The sequence below is a fragment of the Diospyros lotus genome, chromosome 2 (genome assembly GCF_014633365.1).
Source record: "Diospyros lotus cultivar Yz01 chromosome 2, ASM1463336v1, whole genome shotgun sequence".
NCBI classification, from domain to species: domain Eukaryota; kingdom Viridiplantae; phylum Streptophyta; class Magnoliopsida; order Ericales; family Ebenaceae; genus Diospyros; species Diospyros lotus.
Window position 1 is genome coordinate 5,275,369 of NC_068339.1, and position 27,452 is coordinate 5,302,820.

Consider the following 27,452-nt stretch of genomic DNA (forward strand, 5'->3'; position numbering starts at 1 on the left):
GAGAGCCCAGATTGACTCTACACTAAGAACTCGTGGAAGGGACCACAGCCCCAGTAACCTTAAGTTGTCTGCGTCAGATATGACTTCTTCTTACGGGCTTGGTTTGTCTCCATGTTAACCAATCCCAGAAAATACAATACGCTTCTCGAGCCCCGTTTCATCGAACATCAACAAAACTCAACAGAAATACCATCAGGACGAGTAAACAGAAGCCTATTGGGCAATCAAACATTACTGTTAAAAAAGGATCTTTAAGACACGAAGGTTCTCACTTTGTAAGAGTCAAGAGGTCGCATTTGTACACAACTTTTCCTTTTCTTTCTGGTATAAAACAGCTGACTTATTGCTGTTAGCAAGGCTTGCTCTCATTACTACTAACAAGTGAAATCCCACAAGTAGTTGCATCAAATAAACAAAAGATCTGTGGAGTATATATCCTACAGGCTTCAGTTTTGGCTCATATTATTGCAGGCTCATAAATCAAACTGAGTATTGGGATAGGCATGCTGGACTTACTTTCTCTCGAACGAGATTCCGGTGGAGACACAAGGATGTACATCAGCATCACCTCCCAGATCGCCCATCCCTCCATTTTCAGATTTCTAGTGTATGCTGCAGTTTTCACATATAGAACAAAACAACGTCAACAAAACCACCACAGCAGTCAAAGATTTGACCCCAAGTGGTCCAATGACCATTTAAGATGAAATGCCCAACCACATTCATCTCCTGTCTCGGCATGAAAATTATCAGCTCCGGGCATCAGCATGGTTGTCCATAAATTTTCAGCCTTGACATGGGGGGGTGTCAACACGCCAAACCTCCCCAGGACCACCTGATAGTGAAGTTAAGGGGTCAATGGACCAAATGCAGACCATCTTCTATTTGACGTTTCTAACTAATTGTCTGTATGCACTTAGACTTGGATACAAACAGACTTCAAATTTGGAAGCGTGTTCAACGTTTCCCGAGGAATACATTACTTAACAGGACATTCAATTTGAAGACTCGTCAAATAATTGCTTTGGACTAGATTTGTAAATCTATCACTTACAGTTTTCGTCCATTTTTCTCTGGCTGGCCCAAAGTTTGACACAAGTTGCATGGGGATGACACACCAGCAGAAAGCAGAGTCATAGATGCCAATTAAGTCCCTGTTTGTATCTGTCACATAGTTCCTCTAGGATAGAACTCACATCTCACTTTTAACGGAAGGAGCTAATACAACTGACCTGATCAAATACAAATTGCAATTTCTTAGCCAATAAAAATCAATCCTATTAGGGAAAAGAAACAGAGTTATGGGGTGGGGAGTATGGAAAAGTACAATTGAATTAGCAAGAAAGATGATGGCAAGCCATATCTTAGAATACCCTCCGCAAATACTTCTACAGCACAGACATGCATCCATGAGCTGAGAGCCTGCATAATGCCATGCAACCAATCCAAATTTGATGAAAGAACAATAATGCATTGCCAAATGAGGTAAAGCATTTTTTATAACCAAAAATTAAGAACTTGGATGTAAGAAAATGGTGAAAGAAGAATGACATAGTTCTGAACAGGCAGCAGCTTTAGCTGTGCCTGTGAACAAAAGAAAATGTCATTCACCAGTGAAGTAACACAACCAAGAAAGAACTTTATAAGAAAATAAATATTAAATAAACATTCACATGGAAGGGACACTACAGCTGCATCTGTACATGAGATCCACAAAATCAAACAAACAGGGCACACAACTAGCCAGTCAATGACAATTTCAAAATCAAATCTCAAGCACTTTGCAGGGGCTTGAAAAACAAATATATGATATGCCGGGATTGCTACTATTCCAGCTTCACTCTGCCTTCCTCTAGCTGCTGCTTCTTGGGTTCAGCAGGGAAATATTTGATGCCCACCAGGTCCCCAACTTTGCTTATAACCTAGCAAAAGGCAATTTCCCAAGCAAAAGCAAAAGATTAGATACATTTCAAAGGCCATCATCTCCTGCAGAGTACTGTTTGGGTAGGAGCTCGTCACAATGTTAAAAGTAGTTAAATCAAATCGTGAAATAACAAGATTTACACGGGAAATATTACATGATTGCCACAGTAGTTTGTTACTTTTCAGAGGAAAAACTTAAATTTGGAACTGTGGAGGCAAGTTTTGGTAAAAATGCAAAAGAAAAGATGGTGTATAAGAAGCCAATGAGACTAAATCAATCATAAGTGGGTTACCTCTAAGGCTTGAAGTAGGTCCTCCCTGGTATGAGATGCAGAGATGCAAATTCGAGCCCTGGCCAAAAGTAGAGGTGTAGCAGGAAATGCAACCGTCACAACAGCCACCTGCAACCACATCCTTTGGTAAGGAGCCACAATACCTAAAAGGGAAGTTGTCTTGAGGGCACAGAAAGACTCCTCAGAAATCAGAATCATTAAAAATCAGGCAAATAGTAGCTGATCTGGCAAGGCAATAAAGGGTTACCCAGAGCAATGCATAAATCATATTATTATATAGAGGATTGAAGATGCACCTTGCTAATGCAAAAGCCACTCCTGCCTGGGAAAAGGCAGCAGCAACAAATTTCTAGTATCACAAGCACCTTAAATTCATCCAGAATGAAATCAAAGACAAAAATTGGATATCAACTCACATTTTGTTTCAAACACTCCCGTGAAAAGGCAGGGATTTTTGCTGGGTTGTAGAGCATTATAGGCATGACAGGAGAATCGTTATCCCCTAGAACCTCAAAGCCCATCTTCTGAAGCTCTGACCTGAAAAAGTTGCTGTTTTCACGAATTCGTGCAAGTTTTTGGGCCCCTATCAACACAAAAAGTGGTTCAAGCTTTGAGTAGATAATTTAAGCATTGGAGTCTGCTGCACAGCACTAAATGCATAATATACGTTGGGAGAAAACTATTTGTACCTCTGCTGGAACCATCCTCCCCAAGAATAACCTTTATGGAAGAAATAATTTGTTGTGCAGCTGGAGGTGATATTGATGTGGCATACAGATGAGCAGGACAAGTGTATTTCAAATATTGGATAAGCTCCTGAAAATGTCAAGTCATTTCACCCATGAAATTGAAAACAAATATTTTCACCAGCTTTATATTTTACACAAAATTCAAACTTGTGGAGAATAGATAAGATGAAAAGAAAAAAAAAAAAAAAAAGATTATCAATGACGCAGAAAGGCTAACACCTTATTGATGATTAAATTTCAGTAGAAATCAGGACAAAGGTTGCTCAGGCTGAAGGTTACCAAAGTAATGCAAGAATAGGTACTTCAGGAGACCCAAAATATAAATGGGGGAAACGGTGTCAAATGGGGGTTGCCAAAGCTTTTTACAGGATATCTAACCTGGTAAAAGAATTCATTCTCATTTAATCTACTGTCACATAGATGGTCATATAAATTGTAAAAGGGAAAAATCATTTTTCTCAGCCAACAGAAGGCACATTCAATCCTTCAGGTACAAACAAGGACTTCCAAAATTAGGCAACGTCCTCATGATATAAATAAAATTACCCATAGGAATCAAGAAAATGAAGAAAATCTTCAATGCTGATACTAGACCAAAATACTAGCAAATCTTGGGCAAAATACTTCAATCTGTTAAATACTTAAGTCCCATAGAAAGTAGACTTGGCCAACAACATGATACCTTAATCCCGCTCAACTATAAGCACTCTAGCTCATCAGAAAGTATACGCAGCCAAAATAAATCCCATAGAAAGTAGGAAAGATAAGTTAAAACAAGAATATACACCTAACATGGGCATTCTTTATCAATCCTGGGGAATTTAATTTTCATGTAATATTTTCTGGTTCACATTCATCCACATGCCACTTAATAACAATCAGACATAATTTGTGGAACTACCAATACCTCACTGAGGTACTTCCCACAAAGAAAACATAGGCATCATATGCATTTAGATCTCTAAATCCAGTTCAATGTGCAGCTCCTAACTGAAAAAATTCAAAAATCAGGCATATGAAACATCAGAGCAACAAATCTCCGTGTTGAATCCCTATTTGCACACATTGTACTTCAACTAAATGCCAAATATAGTAAGAATGCAAACAGAATTTAGGGGGAAAAAAAGATGATTGATTCAAGGATTCTTCTTGGAAAAATTCTACTGTATTCAGCAGAATCTTTTAATGGACATCTAGAAATAAGTTTACAAAACAAACCCTGGATCCCGCAATATAGCCACCACATGATCCAAATGATTTTGTGAAAGTTCCCATCATAATATCCACATCAGCTGTATCCACTCCTAAGAGTTCACAGACCCCTCTTCCTGTTTTCCCAACTGCTCCAATGCTGTGAGCCTCATCCAAGTAAACATATGCCTGCAAGAAAATGATATCCATGAATACAACAAATGAATGAACAGATTTGTGCATGCATCTACTTAGAACTAACAAATATCATTTTGCCAGGCCCAGGGAAGATAGCAAGCCAAGAACCAAGGAACCTCAGAAGCATTAATGCCTTCCCACCAAATAAAAATTATGTGGAGAGAGAATCTATTCTGTAAATGGTGTAAAAGAAAATTAAGCACATGGGACATTAAAACCAAAACCAAAACAATTTATGCTTTTATGCCTTTAGTTTGCAATGCTGGAATCCCAACTACTTTTATCTATAGTTCAGAAACAGTAAACCAGATTAACAAAAGATAAAAGGGGATATCTCAATAACAATCATAAAGGCTCATGTTATACTGCTCACATGAAATCATACAAATAGAGTATGTTTTATGACTGAACAACCTACCTTAGAGTAAGGAGATAAATTATCTCAGGCATCATGATTTACTAGGATTAATATTTTACTTATGACATAAACAGATTTTAGCACTTTAGATTAGTAAACCAGTACGGATACATCCAAAAGATACACTCATACAAGGCACCAACTAGTTGATACTTCACCTTGTATTTCTTGCATATGGAAACAATCTCTGGAAGTTTGCATAGTTCTCCTTCCATGCTGTATATCCCCTCCACGACAACAATAATTTTCTTCCATGGTCTACGTGTCCTAGGTTGTCCATCAGCAATTTGATCTCTCAAAACTCCCTCCAAGTGGGAGGGTGCTGAAAAGAGAATTGTAAAGAAGTATCATATAAATTAGGGAGATGATGAAATGTTGCATACCTAAAATCTACTTAGAAGACGATCATCGTACACAAACTTACTATTATGTTGGAAAACTCGAACGGTAGCTCCTGATCCACGAGCACCATTTACAATAGAGTTGTGGTTTAAAGAGTCACTGATTATCAGCCCTCCCTGTAGATAACTGTATTGGGTGAAACAAATTTACATAAAAAAAAGAAGGCAATGCTAATGAGCTCTGTAGATGACAACTGCCCTTTATGGAAGTGACATCTATACCTTCCCTATCAATACAGGAAGGATGGCAGAGTTTGTAACATAGCCCATTCCAAAGACTATAGCTGCTGGCTTTCCAACAAAGTTTGCCACACATTGCTCCAGTTCAGTATGTATTGTTGTGGTTCCTGGTTGCATAATCTCATTAGTGCAGATAAAATACATACTCTGGATGGCATAGAAGACTCTAAACATACCTCCATCAACACGAGCACTACAAGTGCTAGGAGAAAATCTCTTCAAAGACTCAATCACACGAGGAGTACAATATTCATCTGCTGCAGCAAAACCAAGGTAATTGTATGATCCTAAGTTAAGACACCTACTTATTTTTGTGGTTCGCCTGCAAGAGATACAACCAAATTAATAAAGCAAAACAAATTTCAAGCACAGTCACTATTTTAGTAGCCTTATTTTAAGATTCACTAGATGGCCAATGGAATCCATGAATCCATTTATCATTAGACACCAAGACTTATTTGAAAGGCACAGGGAAAAACAAAATGGAAAAGGTTGGGGCAGAAGAAAGCAACAGATCGTATACGTTGAACCCAAAGGCGATGGTGAAACTATGAACAAAGTTGTTATTTAACTACTTACAGCAAGGTCTTATTGCCATCATTTGAAATACGTTCAACCACATCAAACCAAGCATCAGGAGCACTGGCTATTGGTCTTCCAAAACAATCCTACATATAAAACAAGATAGAATTCTTGAATTATACAAACAATAAACCATCAAAAGTCATTGAAACTTCAAAAAGTTCATTACTTTCTTTATCTTATATGCATCCATCAGAAGATCTGAAGACCATAACTAATTAGCAGTCATCAAGTAGTTGGTCATTTACAAATGTCCAGGAGAAGAAGCTAAGGCCCTTTTCTTATTTTTTATTTCTTTCTGAAGTGCAGATGAAAACCTGATAATAAGTTTTATTATAGCCAGAGATCTTATGGAGCTGAATTTGAAATTGAAAACTAACAGATAAACCTTTAGGTTGATATTGAGTCAAACCACAGCACAATAAACATGTTCAGCTGCTTCAGCTTCCCCCCACCCAAAAAAACAAAAAAGGCCAAGACGCTTGTCCAAAAACTCTTGCCATTTTTAAGTAGATTGTCAGATGTAGGTCCTAGCCAAATGTAAATTAAAAGTCAAAAGGTCCACAAAGAGCTTCAGACTTTACCACTAAATGGTTTATCCAAAAGAAACCCCAAATCACTGTTCCTTTGTTGTATAGATTAACAAAAAACAAAAAATACTAGGGGTATTTTCAGATCAAGACTATGCATCTGCTTATGGTGTCCTTGCCATGTCCACTTTCATCATTTTAAGTTAACTTCAGAATTACAGAATCAACAAAGGCATTTAGTAATTTGGACAGGAAAATATACAACTTAAAACTATGAATCAATTTCTAGTCAAACTACAATGGAAGAATTACAAAACATAATACATGTAACCACGTATGTAGGTGCCCAAGGGTAGATAGGAATTTGATTAAGTGATGCGGTCACCAATCAAGACCTGGCCTAAAGCCGATCCGACCACGACGGAACAATATTTTAATATTTCTTAAGTTTTAGAATTCTACTTGATTTAAGATTCAACTTCATGTTTCTACTTGATTTAGAATTCTACTTCATGTTGGATTAAAATTTTAGTTGGATTTTGTTTACAAATATTAGATGGATTTAGATTAGCCAAATACTATAAATATGCTTAGGATAAAGAGTTTGTAATCAAGTTTTTCTCAATCAAATTTCAACAACCTATTTGAGTTTTCTTAGCAAAACAGTCATATTTTTGCGTCTTCTTGAAAGTCAAGCTTCGACTATTGAAGTTTGCTCTTTCAAAGGTTTATTTGGTGTGTGTTTTTTACACATGCACTACACGCTGCGTCAGGTGGTATCAGAGCCATCAACAAAATTACTATTGGGTACAAATTTCCAATTCCTAGGCTCGACGACATGCTTGATCAACTTGATGAGGCTGTGATTTTTACCAAAATTGATCTTAAAAGTGGTTAGATGAGTGGAAGACAGCTTTCAAGACGAGAGATGGGTTGTTTGAGTGGTTAGTCATGCCCTTTGGACTAACCAATGCACTAAGCACTTTCACGAGACTAATGAATCAAGTATTACGCCCTTTCATTGGTAAATTCGTTGTGGTGTATTTTGATAATATTTTGATATACAACAAGTCTATTAATGAGCATAAGGGGCATATTTGGGATGAATTGAGTGTGTTGAGGGAAAACAAACTTTATGCTAATTTGAAGAAGTGTACTTTTATGAGTGAGAGCTTGTTGTTCTTGGGCTTTGTTATAAGCAAAGAGGGCATAAAGGTAGATGAGGAAAAAGGGCATAAAGGTAGATGAGGAAAAAGTGCGAGCTATTAGAGAGTGGCCAAACCCTAAAAATGTCAGTGATGTGCGAAGTTTCCATGGATTAGCAACTTTCTATAGGCGGTTTATCAAACACTTTAGTAGTATTGTGGCTCAAATTACTGAGTGTTTAAAGAAAGGAAAGTTCCATTGGGGTGAAGAACAAGAGCAAAGTTTTGCCTTGATAAAAGAGAAATTATGTACCGCTCCTGTTTTAGCCTTGCCAAGATTTGACAAATTGTTTGAGGTTGAGTGTGATGCGAGTGGAGTGGGTATAGGTGTTGTGTTATCCCAATAGAAGAGACCAATTGCATTTTTTAGTGAAAAGTTGTGTGAAGTTAGAAGAAAGTGGTCTACTTATGATAAGGAGTTTTATGCAGTGGTAAGGGCTCTTAAGACATGGAAACATTACTTGATTGCCAAAGAATTTGTTCTTTACACGGATCACCAAGCTCTTAAGTACTTGAGTAGCCAAAGACAATTGAGGAGTGATATGCATGCTAGATGGTCTGCTTTTATTGATAAATTTCCATATAAAATTGTGCATAAGTCGGGACAACATAATTGAGTGGCGAACGCTTTGAATAGGCGTGTGGATTTGATCAAGACCCTTAGTGTTGAGATTGTTGGGTTAGAATTCTTAAGTTTTAGAATTCTACTTGATTTAGGATTCAACTTCATGTTTCTACTTGATTTAGGATTCTACTTCATGTTGGATTAAGATTTTATTTTTATTAGGATTTTAGTTGGATTTTGTTTACAAATATTAAGTAGATTTGTATTAGCCAAATACTATAAATATGCTTAGGATCTAGAGTTTGTAATCAAGTTTTTTTCAATCAAATTTCAGCAACCTATTTGAGTTTTCTTAGCAAAACAGTCTTGTTTTTGCGTCTTCTTAAAAACTAAGTTTCAACCATTGAAGTTTGTTCTTTCAAGGATTTATTTGGTGTGTTTTTTTTACACATGCGCTACGTCATTAAGGCAAGCAAGCTATGGATGGTCTGATAGTCATGCCAAACAAGTTTTCATTAATATGCAGTGCCGTATCACAGTATTGCTCTCCATTAGACAATGACACATGTACACTACATAATGGGTATCGTACCATATTCAACATGTACCTAACAAAAATATCTATCAGACATGTCAAAAGGTGTTGAACATTCATGTCACACATGATAGTATGTATCAAACACATCATATGGCATATATGGTTCACTGAGTTAAAATTGCATGTACTTGAGAAGTTGGAATTAGTTAATTTTAGACATTCTTTCGATGGAAGTTGGATGTTAATTTGTTTTCCTAAATTGTATTAATGTATTTAGATTATAAGATTTCTTTAATTGTAATGTATTTTTATAACCATAACTAAATTAAAATATAGAAGAATAATTTTTTAGTGTCTGTATCTCTGCTGCAGCTATATTTGTATTTTCATTCCAAATCACTAAAACCTGAGAGACCACAAAACTTGAGGACAAGTTTTTCTTCTATAGGGGAAGATTGATAGGAAATTTGATGTATTTTAATTTTGATTTAGATTCTAGAATTTGCTCTTTTTCTTTTTCTTTTTTTAGTATTTGTTTGAATAATTGTAACTTGAAAGGTTATCCTTTTTAGTTAAACCTAACCTATAAATAGGCACTGGTGATGTAATCAGAAGTTGTCAATTTGAAAACAAATTATTCCCCACCCCACCCCCACTTCCTCTTCTTTTTCTCCCATAGATCTCTTCTCTTGCCACGCTGATTTTATACTCTTCTCCAATTTTCTACAAATCCTTGTCTTACTAGGAGGATGTTTAGCTTAGCTTAAATATTGGTCAAAGAGAGCTTTTAAGCTCTTTAGAGCTTTTTTATCCTACTTGTTTGGCAAATCAAGAAGAGCATATTAGCTACCCTGCTTATAAGCTCTTCCAACAGCTTATCTGGTAAGCTGGTGTTGATTATGTGAATGTCTAAATTACCCACATTGAAATAATCTCTTTATCCAAACAGTTTAACAATTTATAAGTTCCTATGATTTAAGCTAAGCCAACCAGGCTCAACATCTAAGGCTCTGCCTTGGCCTAAGTTGTTGAGAGTGTGCCTATGGTTAGGAATCAACAATATCAAGTGGAACTCAACCAGTGTTATTAAAGGCCTAAGGCAGTGTTGGAGCTTAAGGTGCAAGGCAAGGCACATGCCTGGTGGAACTAGGCGCATTGTCACGCTCCGTTCGTGACACTACTGAAGACAAGCGCCGACAACCAAGAGAGGAACAAAGATGGGCATGAGAAGGGTGCCAGGCCGAAGGCCGAAGAAGCCAGGGGGATGCACGGCCGAGGATACAAGGCGACAAAGGCAAGATAGTACGCCATCGGACACACAAGTGGGCCAACGTCAAAGGAACGCTCGAGAGGTTTGTGGAAGGTTCCGGAAGTGTATGGGAGATAGTCGAGTTGGCGAGGTCCGAAAAGCTCCATGGACGAGTATTGAAGGAACTCTCTAGAAGGCTCAAGAGAGTTGCAAAAGAATGGGGCATCCTAGAGAATTCCAAGGGAAGATTCTAGGGGCTTGTTTTAGAGAGCTCAATTGTAAATATCCAAGATCTTTTGTGTAGAGAATTCTAGAGGGAGATAGGCGAGGCCATTGGATCAAGTTGATCTCCACCGTCCATTCTAAGGAGGTGGAAGTACAAATAAGGGTGAGGCCTTCATTTGAAAACCATCCCCAAATCCTCCAACAATCCAAGAGTGTGGAGAGCTAGAGTAAGAGTGAGGCACTTGTGCAAGAGCAAGTGAAGGCTTGTAGTCACAAGTGTTCTGCGAGGGTCATTTCAGAGGGTTGTTGTAATTGTGGAGAGTTTTAATACAAGAGGTTGTATATTTCTCTCTACTTTTGTTCGTCGGTTTCCCCTTCATTTCGCTTAGAAGCATTTGAGGGTGCATTATAAATTGGGAGCACTGACAGCCTTTAATCCTCTCAAGAAATCGATCAAACACCACTCAACACACTCATAACTCACCGGCCAACAACCCACAACACAAACATATAATAAAGAACATAAATTAAAGCATAAACAGAACAAAAAATGAAACACACAAACCACATGAGGAGATAGAATTTTATCATGGTTCATGCCACGTGAATGGCACCGCATCCAGCCTTAAAACCACCACCAAGCAGCTTTCTTTATTGATGGATAACAGTACAAGACTTTCCCTCTTTCTCTTTCCCACAATACAAGCTTTCCCAAGAATGATCAAGACTACTCTAACTCATAGCCTTCTCACTCCCTTGGCTCTCATGAAAACAGAAAGAAAATATGTGATCAATTGACCCTTAGCCCCCTCTGCCCTATTTATAGAAAATAGGGTGATATTTCTTAGGGCCAGTTATGACATTACCGGATTTGCCCTCCACTAATAACTAATAGTACAAGAGTGCCACCCGTCTGTCAACTACCCATAACTGCATACAAAACACTGCACATAATCCTATCACTAACTTGAGACAATGTTCAACAAATCTCCACCATTGTCTTGAGTCTGATACCTTCCATCTTCATCCATCAAAACCTTTGGCTTGCTCTTCCTTTGGCTTCCTGCATGATAACCTAACCATCAAAACAGTCAACATCAACAAACATTAATAACATCAAAACAATGTTGTACACTTCAACAATGGATCAACTTAGACAATACTTCCAGCTACATATCCTATACATGCAACCCTAATTAGGATTTATCCTCCTCCTCAAGGGGCTTTTTCTAATGAATACATTCCTAACACCAATATGATTGGTTTTTTCCATGGTGGGACTATTTCCTAGGCCAAGTGGACTGCACATTAGCTATTCCAACTTAACTTCACCTTAGCATCCCTTATAGGATTTCTACTGTATACCCAACAGATTATTCACCCTAAAAATGCATAGATTTTATCTAGACACACTCCACCATAAACCAAATCCATACTTAGTGCTATTCATTAATCCCAAAGTGTCCAAACTTTACACAACATCACATCAACAATGCACCTTACCCAGATTGGTCTTACATTGCTAGACTTACTCCTAGCTTCCCAAAACCAGTCTTTAGGCTTTACCACTATCCTTTCTTCTCATGTTTGTTTCAAACTTAAAAGCTGCTCATCTTTTTCTTTTAATTCTCCTCTATCTACCTACTAGTCTACCAAGATATGCTTAAGATTAGGGTAACCAAGGCTGCCTTAAGCTGTCCAAACCCTATTCCAACCTCTATGCCTTAGAATTTCCAACTTCTCCTTTATCATACACTCTCAAACACTGACCTAAGTTCTCAGCTACACCTTCAGAGTCCTCATGGACAAATTTCCAGAGAAGTTTCCTTACATTTCACTAGGCATACCATTGGAATACTCACAACTTCCTCATGCACTCAATTTTAAACCTTGGACTTATCCTAAAGGGATCCGATTCCTTATACCTTCACCTTGGGAATTACTATCATTCATAGAGAGACCGTTTAAGTAATCAACCTTGCTTACCTTTCCCTCTAGCCTCTAATCCCTTGGGCTACTCTATAAGATAATTTTTCCCTTACTTTTCACATGGATAATTAATTGTTCGTGATACCTATTTGATCCAAATTAAGCCTTCATGTGCTGCTTTAACCAATGGCCATTTGTTTAGCCTTTTTCCTAGACTTTTCCCCATTTCCAGCACCTTCCTTAATTCTCAAATAGACACTTCATAGCACTCCACCCCTTTAACGTAAGGGATCTTCCATTTAAGTCCAAGTTTCATTTCTCCCCAAATTTACATGGCTCCATGCCATTCATTTGGACAAGAGTGCATCACCTCTTCTTATACAAGAGGTTCCATTTTTCATCATATTCCTTAGCACTCAAACCTGAGCCTAAGCATCCTTCAAACCCAACTCTTTCCATATCTCACTAGTACTTTCTTGTGGTTCTATCTATTCCTCATCCTAGGCAACACTCTAAACCTTCTACTCCCTTGCTCATTATCAGCTTGATAATTCTATTTCCCTTTCCTTGCTTAGTCTGGACTTTGATAAGCAATGGCTACACCATACAAGATAACACTTGCACACACCATTTCCCCTCACTGTTCACAAAGACCCTCATTGCAAGAGCCAAAGCTATCTTAAACACTAGCTTCCTCCCTCTCACAATCCAGCCCAAGCTTACACATTGAATATGACCAAATTTTTTTCTAGATTTCCCTATTGCTATACCCTGGTTCATAAGCTAGTTCTAGATATTTCCAAAGGATTATACATTGTCATGACCCTAGGGTCTAGGAAGGAATTTGGATAAGAGTTTGCGGAAGATAAAGCATGAAGAGGGCAAGGAAGAACAAAACATAATTGAGGGAGAGAGAGAAAAGCCGTGGGAGAGTATTGAGAGAGGGAATTGAGATTCAAATCATTCATTGAACTTTTCTTCTCTAACTACTCAAGCCTATTTATAGGCTTACAATTGAAGATGCTAACAACAACATAAAATGCAACTAATAAGGAAATCACATGACATGTATTACTAATATATCCTTGGAGTTCCTTGGGGTCATGACAATCCCCACCTCTTCAAACAATTCTTGTCCCCAAGAATTGATAATTGTTGACCCCATTCCTCAGCCGATTCCAACCTTAGCAATCTAGTTTCTTCTTCACCTTTTCTTGTGCTTATCTCATATCTTCCTTTTCTTTTGCCTTTTTGTGTCTTTTTCTTCAAAAACATTAGTACTATGACTTGCTGCAACAGCAAGTCCAGCCATCCCCCTTATTCTGATTTCCATTGAGAATGGTTCCAATTGATCCGTTATAGCTACAACCATATCATTTCCAATCATAGAAAGGAATTCCAACTTCGTTGCAAGCCAAAATCTGATTCGGCGTTGCAGCTTTCCAACTGAAAGAGGAATAAACAAAACAGCAAGAGTTTTGTTCCCCTCAACAAAATTTTCATTGTAATCTTCAAACTTCGAGGTTGATGTAGTCATATCCTCTCCCTTCTTCACAACCTCTTCTCCTTCCTTATCTTCAATAGAGACTTCCTGGACCTCCATGTCAACTATCCCTTCTCCAATATCCGAACTTTTGAACCGTGTGGCAACATCCTCCTTTTCCCTCATCTTTTGAACCACATTGTTGTTCTCAGCAGCTGCAGGATTGTGCAAGTCCTCAGCCTCCTGCTTCTTCCTTTGGTTCAAGTCCTCGTTGCGTGGCTATCTTTCATCATTGGCATGGAACCTATCAGCAACGTCATCCTCATCTTCTGAAGCTACTCCATCAGTTTCCTACAAATATCAGCTGTGATTTTCGCTAATATCCATGTCTGATCTCTCTTTATTGCTGGAGTTTTCAGTTATAATTGGCTGATCTAGCTCCAAATTTTCCTCAGATTCCTGCTGGTCATAATTTGCAGCCTTAGAAGCTCCCTCAACCAGTTGGCTGCCCTTAATATAACTGTTAGGCTGCAACTCTTGCTTTCTAAAAATGGCTTCCAAGGCGAGTTCTTGCAGCCTTGCTCTCTCGGTTGTCTCTGTCACAGTTGCCGGCATCATCATCCTGACCATTGACCTCAGTTTGTCCTTCAAACCACTAACAAATCTTGATACAAAATACTACTCCATCAAAGCTGGCTGATCACTCCACAATAGGGACCTTAACTCCTCAAATCTATCCCAATAATATGTCACCGATCCCTCCTGACTTAATTTGTTGAACCCCTCAGTCACCTTAATCATGTTATTCTTCATCCCAAATTGGTCATGTAAATTTCCAACGAGATCAATCCACCTGATCTCCCATTCCCTAGACATTAGAGTATGGTTGGAAGTGTGGGAAGATGAACATCTTACCTAAATTTCCAGTTTCATGACCGGTAGTTCCCCTGCCTCTTGCAAGCCATAGGTCATAGGAAGGGTGCCCTGGCTGGGCAGAATTGGATCAGCTATTGCCCAGGGAGGAAAATTTGGTGATAGCCAGAATTGAGGTAGCAAAGACAGCATGTTAAACATGCTGTTGATCCGCTGGACATGTTGCTCCATCATTTCCCGATGCCTCTCCAAGTCACTCCACACTCTTTCTCGAGAGGCAGCTAGATCCTCCCTCATGTTTTCTCTGTTGGCTATACTACCCCTCAGGCCATGGGTCATCGCCTCTTGCATTACCTTGGATTCTTTAGCTTCAGAATTCAGCCTCTTAAAATGATCAACAGCCTCTAAAAATCGACCTTCCATAGCTCGTTATTTTGTACATACTTTCCTAATCTTTGATTCAGTTACAACCTCCAAAGTTCAGCTGTTGTTGAACAGCCTCCAAAACAATTGTCGAGTCCACCTCAAACAATCTGCTAGCTCTGAACAATTTCAAATAACTTGTTCTAACCAGCTTCAGAAACCTACCAGGCAACTTCCGAACCCAACACTTCCCCTTCACAATTACTTCCGCAGTGCAACACTAAACCAAACTTATGTTGCACACTTACTTCTGAAAATTGTTGATCTAAACAACTTCGATCAGCTCTCAAGAAATGGCAGGGTTCTGCCATTCACCTGAGAATTTTTTTGTCTCAATCGATGTCCGCCTGAGTTCCAGCTAACTAACATTCGACTTCCCTCTGAGTTCGCGTTCAAAATTCAAGCCACTGACTCTCAGTTTTGCCAACCGCAGCTTCCTTCTTGCCTTAACCTCACTTCAGCAATCGAGAATCGAATTTGTGTGGCCTTCAAGGTCGCCTACTTGCGGCTTCCAACTTCACCAGAATTTCCGTCACTAGAACCTCATGAAACAGCCTCGATCAGCCATATCCTGCTTCGTTTAACTCACAAGCAGCAACCAAGATCTGAATTTCTGCTCCCGACCACTCTTGCCTTTCGCCTCAATCACATGCAACGAGTTTGCTAGAATCAAACTGATTTAAGGCTAGCCCCAGCGGAGTCGGCACCCAATCACCTTCCAACGTCTTGCTTTTGAAAGCAACTTCCGCTCCGTAACTCCTCATTACCTGATTTGATTTCGTCACTGAGAGCCAATGTTCGAAAATTCGGCCTAGGCGCCTAGGCGCTGAGCGGCAACCGGCCGCAGCGATTTAGGGCTACTCGGTAGCCCTATGCACCATGGCCGACTAATCGGGCCGCGGCGCCGCCTGGGTCGCGCACGACCTGGGCCACCTAGGTCGTGCGCGTCTTGGGCCGACCTTTTTTCCCCCTCCATTTCTCTATTTCCCGATCCCCTTTCCCTTTCTCTCTCTGGTTGTGTTCATCGCGGCTCCTCTCTCTCGCCTTCGATCTCCTCTTGGTTGTTCACCGCCACCATTGATCTCTTCTCTTGGTCTTGCTCTCTCGTTGCTGCGGACCTCACCTGTTGCCTGTTGGTCGTTCTCTCTCATCGTCGATCGCGTCTTGCTGCGGTATGTATCCAACTATCCATCTTCCTCCGCCAACGCAAGCTTGCCTTTCTGCAGCAACTCAGCAGCAAGTAGCAACGCAAAGCTGCTCGTTGCTCGCTTGTGTATTGCTTGCTTGCTGCTTCAACGAGCAGCAAGCAGCAGCAACTTGCTGCTTCAAGCAGCAGCTGTTGATTTCATTAGATGAGTTTTAATTAAATTTCAATGTATATTATTCAATACTCAGGGAAAAATAGGAAGTGAAATGAATGATTCGGATAGGACTGGAAGTACGGGAGCATCGTCCGAGGCCTCCTCAATTCTTAAAAGGAAGTCAAATGATGTCGGATGGGAGTATGGAATGTTAATTGATCCGAAGAATATGGATAAAATTAAATATAAGTTGTGTGGTAAAATTATGTCTGGAGGTGTTTACAGAGTAAAAGAACACATTGGCCACATTTCTGGAAATGTTTTTGCATGTCCAAAATCTTCTCCAACTGATCAAGCCAAATGTAAGAATGCTATTGCCGAGGCAAAGAATAAGAGGAAAAATAAGGAGGAAGATTTGATGAGATCAACTGTTAATATCTCTGAAAGAGTGGAAGGGGATGATGAAGATGAATTGCAAGAGTTAGGTAGCAGAAAAACGTCCCGTACTCTTGGCCCTATGGATAAGTTTGCAAGCTCCATCAGCCCTAAAACTTGTTTGAGTGCGAGAATGACCCAAAGGCAACAAACTATTAGTGAAGCACTATTTAAAGAGAGAACACAATCTGTTCGTGAATATTGTGCTAGATGGGTGTATGAAGTTGGTATACCTTTCAATGCGATTGACAATGATAACTTCAAATTGTTTGTTGAGGCGGTTGGTCAATTTGGGCTGGGCTTCAAACCTCCCAGTCAATACCAATTGAAGAAACCGCTATTAAAGGGGGAAGTTGACAGAATAAAAGAGTTATTGAAGAAGCATGAAGAAGAGTGGGCACGAACTGGGTGCTCCATTATGACAGATGCTTGGACAGATAGAAAAAGGAGGAGCATCATGAACCTATATGTTAATTCTAACGCAGGTACTGCTTTCCTTTCTTCTAGAGAGTCTTCAGATGAAGCACATACAAGTGAACTTATCTTTGAGTATGTGGATAAATGCATTGAGCAAGTTGGGCCACAAAACGTCATCCAAGTAGTAACCGACAATGCTGCCAATAATATGGGAGCGGCAAAATCATTGAAGGTGAAGAGGCCAAATATCTTTTGGACCTCATGTGCTACTCACACCATCACTTTGATGCTTGAAAGTATTGGAAAACTGCCGAAGTATAAGAAAGTCATTGATCAGGCCAAGAGTTTCACAATCTTCATTTATGCACACCATAAGACCTTGTCCTTAATGAGGTCATTTACGAATAAGAGGGATATAGTGAGATCAGGAGTCACTAGATTCGCTTCTGCTTTCTTGACTTTACAGAGTTTGATGGAGAAAAAGGCCCAACTGAGGGCAATGTTTACCAGCTCTGAATGGGAGGAGTGCAAATAGTCAAAGATTGTTAAAGGGAAAGCAGCCTATGCTACTGTGATGAGCATTGCTTTTTGGAATGGTGTGACTATATGCCTTAAAGTTTTTGCACCTTTGGTGAAGGTGCTTCGAATTGTTGATGCGGATAGAAAGCCTTCTATGGACTTTTTATGTGGAGAGATTAAGCAAGCAAATGAAGATATTAAGGAGGCCTTAAATAATCTTGAAAAGAACTATAAGCCTATTATGAAGATTATTGAAGCAAGGGTAAAAGATAGGCTAGATAGTCCACTACATTTTGCAGCTTACCTTTTGAATCTCTACTACTTTTTCAAAGATACGGATATACAACTTGATAATGAAGTGATGGATGGACTTTTTAATTGTGTGGAGATGTTTTATCATTATGATGGTGAATTGCAAGGCCATGTTATAAATGTTGAGTTGCCAAAGTATACACGTAAAGATGGAGCTTTTGGAAAATCGTGGGCAACTCAAGGGTATGCAAAAAATGATGACAATTATAATCCAGATATAAAATTCATTTAATCCTTTCTATTGTGTATTAGTGTATAAATTAAATTTGTTTACTTTATTAATTTGTTTGACCTATGTAGTTACATGGTGGATGACTTATGGAAATCAAACTCCAAACTTGCAACGAATGGCGAGAAAGATTCTCTCGTTAACCACTAGTTCATCCGGTTGTGAAAGAAATTGGAGCACTTTTGAAGGAGTTAGTGTATATATGAATTATATTTATTTACTATCAATTAGTTATCCTTATTCAGTTATCATTTATATTGATATTGCTTTTATTTTATTTATGTAGATACATACGAAGAAAAGAAATAGACTAGACGTGAATCGATTGAACAATCTAGTCTATGTTCAATTTAATGCGAAATTGATGAACAAGCACAAAAGGGATAAGGAAATGAATGTTGATGTGCTACTTGCTAGTGATGCTAGTAATGCACAAGGATGGATCGTTGATGGAGAAGATGATGAAGAAGTTGAGCCTGATACGGGGCTCACTTGGGAAGTGGTTGGTGAAGCATCGGGAGCAGACGAGATGCTTCAAGCTCGAAGAAGTTCTAGGATGAGAGAGCTTCATGAAGATGATTTTCAATCAGAAGAAGAAGATGAGCAAGAATTCAATGAATTTGATTTTGAGTCCGATGAAGATCGTGTATTGGAAGAATATGGAGAGGAAGAAGACCAATTAGATAGTTAGACTTAGATTCTTCGGATATGGTTTATGTTGTATTATTGCTACTTCTATCTTCTTGAACTTATAACTAATATAATAGTTTATTTTCTGAGTCTTAATTCCATTATTTCACTTGTTTTTTCAACTTTGATTTACCTGAAAATAATATCAAATTACATCAAAAGGTTTTTAGAAAAAAAAAAAAAAATCATTTTTCCTAGTCGCCGCCTAGGCGCTAGGCCCCAGCCTAGCGCCCGACTAGCGCCTAGCGCGTTTTTGAACACTGTGAGAGCAATAGCCTATGGTTGCATGCAGATCACGATTCTCCCGTTCTATATCCGATTCGTTACGGATTCCAGCATCGCTTGGATTCTTATGGTAATCGCCCAAGCTTGCTTCCACTTACCCAATCACCGACCTCTAATGGAATTCTCATCAATTCTTGATTCGCTCAATGCCCTGCTTCAATTCTTTGAAATTCGTTGCTCCTTGAATCGTCTGGCTTGCTCGTCCTCAATTCAGAACAAAATCACCAGAATCCTAGCCGAGCCAATCCACCTACTTCTCCTTCAGATCCAAGCCGACACTCACCGCTATCAATTTCGACAATTGAAATCCAACCGTTCGGAAATCTCCTGAGTCAGCTTTGGAAATTGCTTCTATGATTCGCCAAGCTCTGCTAATACCGCTTGTGGAATTCGCTTCTGGACAAGATCGCTTAAATTGCCACTTGCGAAAATTGCCTTTGAACAGTGATCTCAATCATTGAAGGCTTTGCTTCCGATCGCGACAGCCTTCCAATTCCGAAAATCAATTTTCGGAATTTGTTGCACGGAATCGCCTTTGCTGCACGGAATCACACAAGTCACCGCTCGATCAATTCCATGGCCTTATGTTGTTGAATTCAGCTATTAAAGTCACCATCTAATTCCAAGAAGCAACAAAGAAAGTCGTTGCCAGGGAACGGGGGCTCTGATACCAATTGTCATAACCCTAGGGTTTAGCTAGGGTCTAGGAAGGAATTTGGATAAGAGTTTGAGGAAGATAGAGCATGAAGAGGGCAAGGAAGAACAGAACAGAACAGAATTGAGGGAGAGAGAGAAAAGTCGTGGGAGAGTACTGAGAGAGGGAATTGAGATTCAAATCATTCATTGAGTTTTTCTTCTCTAACTACTCAAGCCTATTTATAGGCTTACAATTGAAGATGCTAACAACAACATAAAATGCAACTAATAAGGAAATCACATGACATGTATTACTAATATATCCTTGGGGTTCCTTGGGGTTGTGACATACATGCTGTTTTATTTTTCCAGCATCCCTTGCCCTTAGCATTAGCTAATTTCATGTCCTATTGGTAGAGTTTTCCCTCATAGATAAGATCCCTAGCTTTAGAAGTCCTAGGCATACCTGTTTCACAACTCTACAACACCTAACCCTTCACACCAGAAGCAATTCCAGCAAGATTATATTCAATTCCAGCAAGCTCATATACGCTTGGGAATTCCTTAGGGACACACCATCTCCACTAGGTTCACCTCACCTAGCTCCACCATGAGACAAGGCCTAGATAAGTCCCCCCCTAGATCCTAGAAGCTGATCTCTAATGGGATTTTGACATATAAAAGATCTGATTTGGAGACTTCTACATTTGGTAACTTCACCAAACTGCATGGTTCATATTCCCTTATACCTGTAAACTTTTTCCTCCCCCTAATATCCCTAGCCTTAGATACCTTTCTTAGTCCTTGCTCACCATTGTGAGCCATCCTCAACAAATGACACAACCTAACCTTATCATAGGCTATCCTTTAGTGGCTGCAGCTTATCCACATATAAATGCAAGCATGCACCACAAAACCTCCATTCTTGAGGGTTGCTTCCATCTCTTTAAGAGATTCTTGTGCAACTTCTTAGGACTCCAATTCCCCTCTATAGGAGAAATCCTTTACCATCTAATTCTTCCTAAGGACATTAGGCTTTCTTTTAAATCAAGAACATATTTTTTACAGCTTCTAATATTCTGGAACAGCTCCACCATACATCCTACTCTCACATCTCCAATTTCCCTTGACCTTAATTGTTGCCTAGACAAACCATTTCCCCCTCCACTATGTCTCTATGGGTAAAATACCCATTTCCTATGAAAAGTACACCCTAAACCTAGGACTTATGCTACTTTTTATGCATACCTAGAAAAACTATAAGACATCCGCACTCTCATAGCCAAAACCACACATGGTGCTTGAGCATTCGGGGTTGGTTTTCTCTCTTGGGATTCTTTCTTTCTATTTGGGCAGTCCTTCTTCATATGCCCTTCTTCATGGCAATGAAAGCATTTAACCACTCTCTTGCCATTCCTAGACTTAGACCAAGACCTACCTTTTAACCTAGGGTCTCTTTTTTTTGTTCTAGAGTTCACTGCCAAAGCAAAGTTCACTGCCAAAGCTTCTATGTCAGAATTTTGGAACTCTACCTTGTGTTGCAAATGCTTGGAATTCAAAGCTCCTATCACATCATCTAGGGTTAGCTTATCTCTTCCATGTTTCAAGATATCCACAAAGGTCTCATAGGACTTAGGAAGAGAGTGCAATAAGACCAATGCCTTATCCTCATATTCATACCTAATATTTATAATCTCAAGATCCAAACACAATTTATTAAAACTGTCCATATGGTCTTGCAACCTTGACCCTCACTCATCTTGAAAGGAAAAAATTGGGTTTTCAAGTACAGCCGGTTAGAGAGGGTTTTAGTCATGTAGAGTATATCTAACCTATTCCAAAGCTCCTCCGCGATTGTCATCTTTGACACCTCTCACAAGACTTTGTCTCCTAGGCTTAGAATAAGGGTGTTAAAGGCTCTTTTGTTGGTTTCTTTCCTCCTATCCCTGATTTCCTTTTTCATGTTAAAGGCTCTTTTGTTGGTTTCTTTCCTCCTATCCCTGATTTCCTTTTTCTAGACTTCAGTTAGGGTTTCAGGCATAGGTTTTTCAGCCTCTAGGGCATCCTCCAATCCAAGATTTCCCAAAAGGGCTCTCATCTTCATCTTCCATGGGCCAAAATCGTTTTAGCCATCAAATTTTTCAACATCATATCGTGAGGCAAAGACTATAGAAGCCATTCCTGCGAGTATGTGATGAAATTCTAAGTTCTTGATGGTTCTTGATGAGAGACCCGGCTCTGATACCAATTTGTTATAAATTGAGAGCACTGGCAGCCTTTAATCCTCTTGAGAAACCGATCAAACACCACTCAACACACTCACAACTCACCGGCCAACAACCCACAACACAAACATATAATAAAGAACATAAATCAAAGCATAAACAAAACAAGAAATGAAACGCACAAACCACATGAGGAGACAGAATTTTATCGTGGTTCATGCCACGTGAATGGCACTACATCCAGCCTTGAAACCACCACCAAGCAGCCTTCTTTACTGATGGATAACAGTACAGGACTTTCCCTCTTTCTCTCTCCCATGATACAAGCTTTCCCAAGAATGAACAAGACTATTCTAACTCACAGCCTTCTCACTCCCTTGACTCTCGTGAAAACAGAAAGAGAATATGTGATCAATCGACTCTTAGCCCCCCTCCCCCCCTCTCAACCCTATTTATAGAAAATAGGGTGATATTTCCTAAGACCAGTTATGACATTACTAGATTTGCCCTCCACTAATAACTAATATTACAAGAATGCCACCCATCTGTCAACTACCCATAACTGCATACAAAACACTACACATAATCATATCACTAACTCGAGACAATCTTCAACAAAAGGGTGCTTGTGTGAGAGTCAGGCTGACTTAGCTAGTATTCGTGGAGGACGGATCGAGGAGCTAAGGCTGCACGAAGCTTGTGAATCTCCAAGTCCGTGACAACATGCTAACTAAAAAACAAGAAAAATATATGTCCTAGTTGAAGAATAAGATATAAAATAGAATCTAACTCCTAATAACATATTTACAAGCATGTTATTAAGAAAATTAAAAAATTCAACATATACTAACCAAAAAAAATATTGAAACAAGTTACATACCTATAAATTTCAACAAAACACATCCCATCATATTTTAGCAACCGACATATAAGCATCACAAAAGTTAACAAACTTTGTAAGAAAAGTCTTTTAAGTCAACTTAAATTAAATTTTAAACAATTTATAGCTCTTAAATTCTAATTAAGATTAACTAATTAAAGAGATAATGCAGTAAGTTTGAAGGAGGTGTGCCATTTGAAGAAGGGAGACTTGAGAATCTCTTTGGTTTGACAGTCTCTTTAGATTTCTTTCTTTTTTTTATTGGTGGTTGTCACAACCTTGGGGATATAATTGTAATTGGGGGAAAATCCACGGTGTATAGGCGGTTAGGGCTAACTGAAGAAGTTTAGAGGTTATGTGAGAATAACTAACTCTTGTATAACTAGTTAGCAATGCTGGTAGATTAGTTAGTTGGTTGTGATGTGGCTAGAGGCTATTTAAAAGAGACTTACGTCAGATTGGGGAGATTATGGAAGGAATAAACGATCTATCCCTTTTCTCTCTCTCGTTCTCTCTCTCTCTCTCTTTCAAACTCTCTATCCCTCTCTCTCTCTCTATCTATCTCTCCCTCTCGTTCTTGCATTTCTGTGTAATTACTGTAATTGGTCAGCCTTAATTCAAGGGCTTGACAACTGTCAGCTCTTATTTTGCTTTTTTTCTTTTAATTATTGTTTATTTAGTATTTAGTTATAATTGAAATTGGAATCTAAAAATTTTCCTTTCCCTATTAGGATTCCTTTAAAAACTACAGCGATAAACATTTAAACAGTAAAAATAGTTAAAAAAAAAAAGTCAGTCGTGCCTAAGTTCAAGGAGGCGCCTAAGGGCAGGCATGTCTGGCTAGTCTGCACCCACCTGGGAGCATTCCAAGTGCCAAATGTGTGCCTAGGTACGCCTTTAATAACATTGAACTCGACATCGAAGAGGCAACATAAGTCGAGAGCTTACCTAAGTACAAGAGGAGGTATAGAGCAATGATACTCAGGTTGAGAGATCCACTGGCCAAGTTACAGAGGCGTTGCCAGCATGTTGATGGATGGCATGTTGGGGTGCGATACCCAACAAGTCCAAGGCGACGATAGTAAGATAGGGTAAGTAGAAAACTATCATAGGTTTTGGCCTGGGATTGATAGATTTAAAGAAAGGTCCAAACCCACTTATAGGAAACCCGATAAGAAGATGGGCCAAGTAAACTTATCTTGTCTTTGAGGAAAGCGGGCTTAGCCCAATTGCTCAAACAAGAACCAAACCCAACCCATTTTGGTCTAAGCCCATTAGTTTCCCTATCTAAAGCCCATTATCCATCTTATCTTGATCTAGCCTATTTGATGAAGAAGTTGAAGACTTGGTCGTCCAAGCCATTCAACTCCTAGGTTTGTTCTCTCATTTTTCCTCACCCTCATCTCATCTCTTCCAGATACCTAGGGAGCTTATCCTTATCTTGGTGAAATGCTATCTGGTTCTTCAATGGTTATTCTTCGATGGTTATCTATATATTGTGTATATGGGGGGCGATTTTGAATGGGCGAAAAGAGAGAGCGTGTGTGTGATAGAGATAGCCAAAAGTGAGAAAGAGAAGAAAAAGAGTGGCCGTTGGTATTCTCCTGTGTGGGGTTTTTCGACCTTGTGTGCTTGTCATTCTCGGGTTGGGGTTTTTCTTCCAATTGGGTAGATTTGGGTTTGATCTAAGGCTAGTTTGGGTTTTCCTTGGGATCGATTCTTGGCTTTACCTTAGTGGATCTTGGACCGATCAATCTGAGCCTTGAAGCCCCCGCCTTCATCTCCTTCATCACCGGCGATTCATCGAAGCACAACAGGGAGTTTTGTTTTGGTCTTTTCGGTTTCTCATTTTGTTTTTTAACTCACTGTTTTGTGCAATTTTCTTCGATCTAATTCGTGGCTTTTGTGGGTTTTGCGAGATATTTACTCAACACAGCACCACTGCAATAATGTGCTTAATGGAAAATGAAGCAATGAAGTATAGAACTATATAGGCCAAGTGAAGGAAGTGTGTTGGAATAAAATCTGAATTTGACTAGGATAATATGCACATTAATAATAAAACAGAAACACAATTGTTCAATGAAAGGAGATTTGGAAAAAGAACATAGAACCAGATTGAAGTGAGGTATGCCGAAACAAATCTCCTTATGACAGATTTCGACCCCTCAATGGTGCTAAAGGATCAATGGACGTCTGTCTGTCTCCCAAGATACAACACTTTTTCCAAAAATTAGTATAGCACAATACTAACATCGACGGGCAAAACCAAATTTGATAGTACTCTTCTTCTTGACTTGATGGAAAGAGATTAGAATCTCGTACTTGAAAGTAATAGAGAATTATGAAAGTATGTTGGAGAAGGAACATATGAAATCAATAACTTGAATTGATTTTTGATGGAGAGAATGGAATATGGGGGGTCCTGTTTATAGTTTCCAATTGTCCAATTGTGAAAGATCATGGTGTTTGACCTAGTTTAATCTGAATCTTCAAATCGCATCATTTCATATTTAGGCACGATTTGGCGGTCCAAATTGCACCCTCTGACGAAGATACATATATCTTCCCTTGCACATTTCAAATCTAAATAGACATGTCCACTCACCCGAATGGACATATCACTCACCCACGCCCCATATGAACAGTCATGTTCAATCTTGGAGACTTTTCCAATTCACATATTTAAGATCCATTAATTCCAACAAAGTGTTGCAAGTATCCACACAATGACTGGGTGATATGAACCACCCGGGTTAAGATTCTCATCCATCATGCCAAAATGTGAAACGAGTGGCCTGGGCTCTTGTGGGGAGTTTCATCAGGCACTCCAAGAAGGTCCCATGAGCATCATTATAAATGTTGCATTTGGGTAGGGCACCTTGTGCACCACATTGCTCAATCAAGTCTCAATCCTCTACAAGAGAAACTATAGAGATCTAATGCCAGATCACAACAGAATCATATCAGACAGCACCTCAACAAGGCTGGTAGTTGGATATTCACATAGAAGTTCAGTCCATCAGAAAGATTGGGAAGATTCACATAGCTGAGATGGGCTAATGGAGGGTATCTAAAATGCCATCTTGGACTACATGACATATGTACACATCATCTTCCACATTTTCAGCGCCATCAGGTTGATTATATCAATTGATAGTCCAACTACGTTGCCCAAGTATAAAAACACATAATTCACTTGAAGACAGAAGCTAGAATATACAAAACAGCAAAACGAATTTAGAGTTGCGTTCCACCATGAAGCTCAGCGGAACCCAATCGGAAAGTAGCAAATCATACGCCGATCTAGACAGAAATCAGAATCACACAAATTTTACCTGAATACGAAGATACAGCCGCCGAGTATAAAAATCCTCCAGCCCTAAGCAGATAGGCGCATAACCCTGGGGGAGAAAAAAAAAACATAGAATTTAATGAGAGAACTAGAAAAAGATTGTACAATACAAAATAACAAACGTGAGCAAATGAATGGCAGTGCGCGTATATATATATATATATATATATATGCGCGCGTGTGTGTGTGTGTGTGAGAGAGAGAGAGAGAGAGAGACCTGGAGATTGCTGCCTTTCCACCAATCGATGATTTTACGGAAGAAATCACGGAATTGGCCGAAGGCGAATAGGAGGCCGTAGCTGAAGTAGGTCGACAAGGCGGTCAAGTACGGTATAGTAATCATCTTGATCAGAGCGGATTACGAGTTCTCCTCGATGTATGTATCGGATTACGAGAATGACGAAGCCAGATCTGGCGGCGGAAGGAGGCGATTGGATAAATAAGAGAATCAGATCGAATAGATCTGAAACTCTGAAGAAAGAGAGGAAGGGGGGAGGGAAGAGGATGGGTTTGACCCAACGAACCTCTGATTTCGCGTTTGATTCTTCTCAGTGATATTTGATTTGAAATTTTGGTTTTGATTCAAAGAATGATTGTTTCCTGTCGGAAACTTTCCTGTTGCTTATAAAGCGGCCCATTGGACCATCAACTTTTGGGCTCAACCCTGGAAGAAACCTATCGTTCCTCGGCGCCAGCATCATAGACTGGGGAATAGTATTGGTTCATTGGTTTGACTTGTTATTTTAAAAATTTATATATAATGATGCCTAAAAACCATTCAAGTGACCAAATTCGTGATAATTTTTATCTTTGAGATATACACCTAAATAATATAATATATATATATATATAGGAAGCCTCGGAAATGGCATTTAGGCAAGTCATCCCTGGCTACCAAAACCAAGGCTCTTCATCTTCACACAAGACCTCTCTTCCTGCTCTTCGCTAGTTGATTGCAGTGTTGACCATGCTCAAACTTAGAGCAAACAAATTTAACCCATAAAATAAAGGTAATTTTAGCAAAATAAATTTTATATTAGGTGATTTGGGTCAAACATAAACTCGATGCTCTAACCTTAATTTAACCTAACATTACATCTATAAAAATAAAATTAAAAGTAAATCATGTTAATTTATAAGGTGAGTTAAGTCA

At 39.1% G+C, this 27,452-nt stretch overlaps 1 protein-coding gene across 1 annotated transcript; it reads right to left on the reverse strand.

Moving 5' to 3' along the window:
• Positions 1-1,619: 1,619 nt before the first annotated feature.
• LOC127794588 (long chain base biosynthesis protein 2a) lies at positions 1,620-26,910 on the reverse strand. Its single transcript, XM_052325822.1, has 12 exons — positions 26,517-26,910; positions 26,283-26,348; positions 5,993-6,081; positions 5,590-5,735; positions 5,396-5,520; positions 5,197-5,290; positions 4,931-5,094; positions 4,184-4,345; positions 2,906-3,032; positions 2,633-2,799; positions 2,217-2,324; positions 1,620-1,922 (listed from the first exon to the last, which is right to left on the reverse strand). The coding sequence occupies exons 1-12, from the start codon at positions 26,640-26,642 to the stop codon at positions 1,827-1,829; spliced, it is 1,470 nt and encodes a 489-aa protein (XP_052181782.1). The 5' UTR covers positions 26,643-26,910; the 3' UTR covers positions 1,620-1,826.
• Between the last annotated feature and the right edge of the window lie 542 nt (positions 26,911-27,452).

Bases quoted from the DNA above. Each gene is read 5' to 3' on its own strand.
- LOC127794588 (XM_052325822.1), bottom strand. From the start codon at position 26,642: ATGATTACTATACCGTACTTGACCGCCTTGTCGACCTACTTCAGCTAC. The intron at 3,033-4,183 runs GTTTGTTTTGTA...TGACATTTTCAG, and splicing joins GCTATATTGCGGGATCCAGG to GAGCTTATCCAATATTTGAA. The intron at 2,800-2,905 runs GTACAAATAGTT...TTGTGTTGATAG, and splicing joins GGAGGATGGTTCCAGCAGAG to GGGCCCAAAAACTTGCACGA.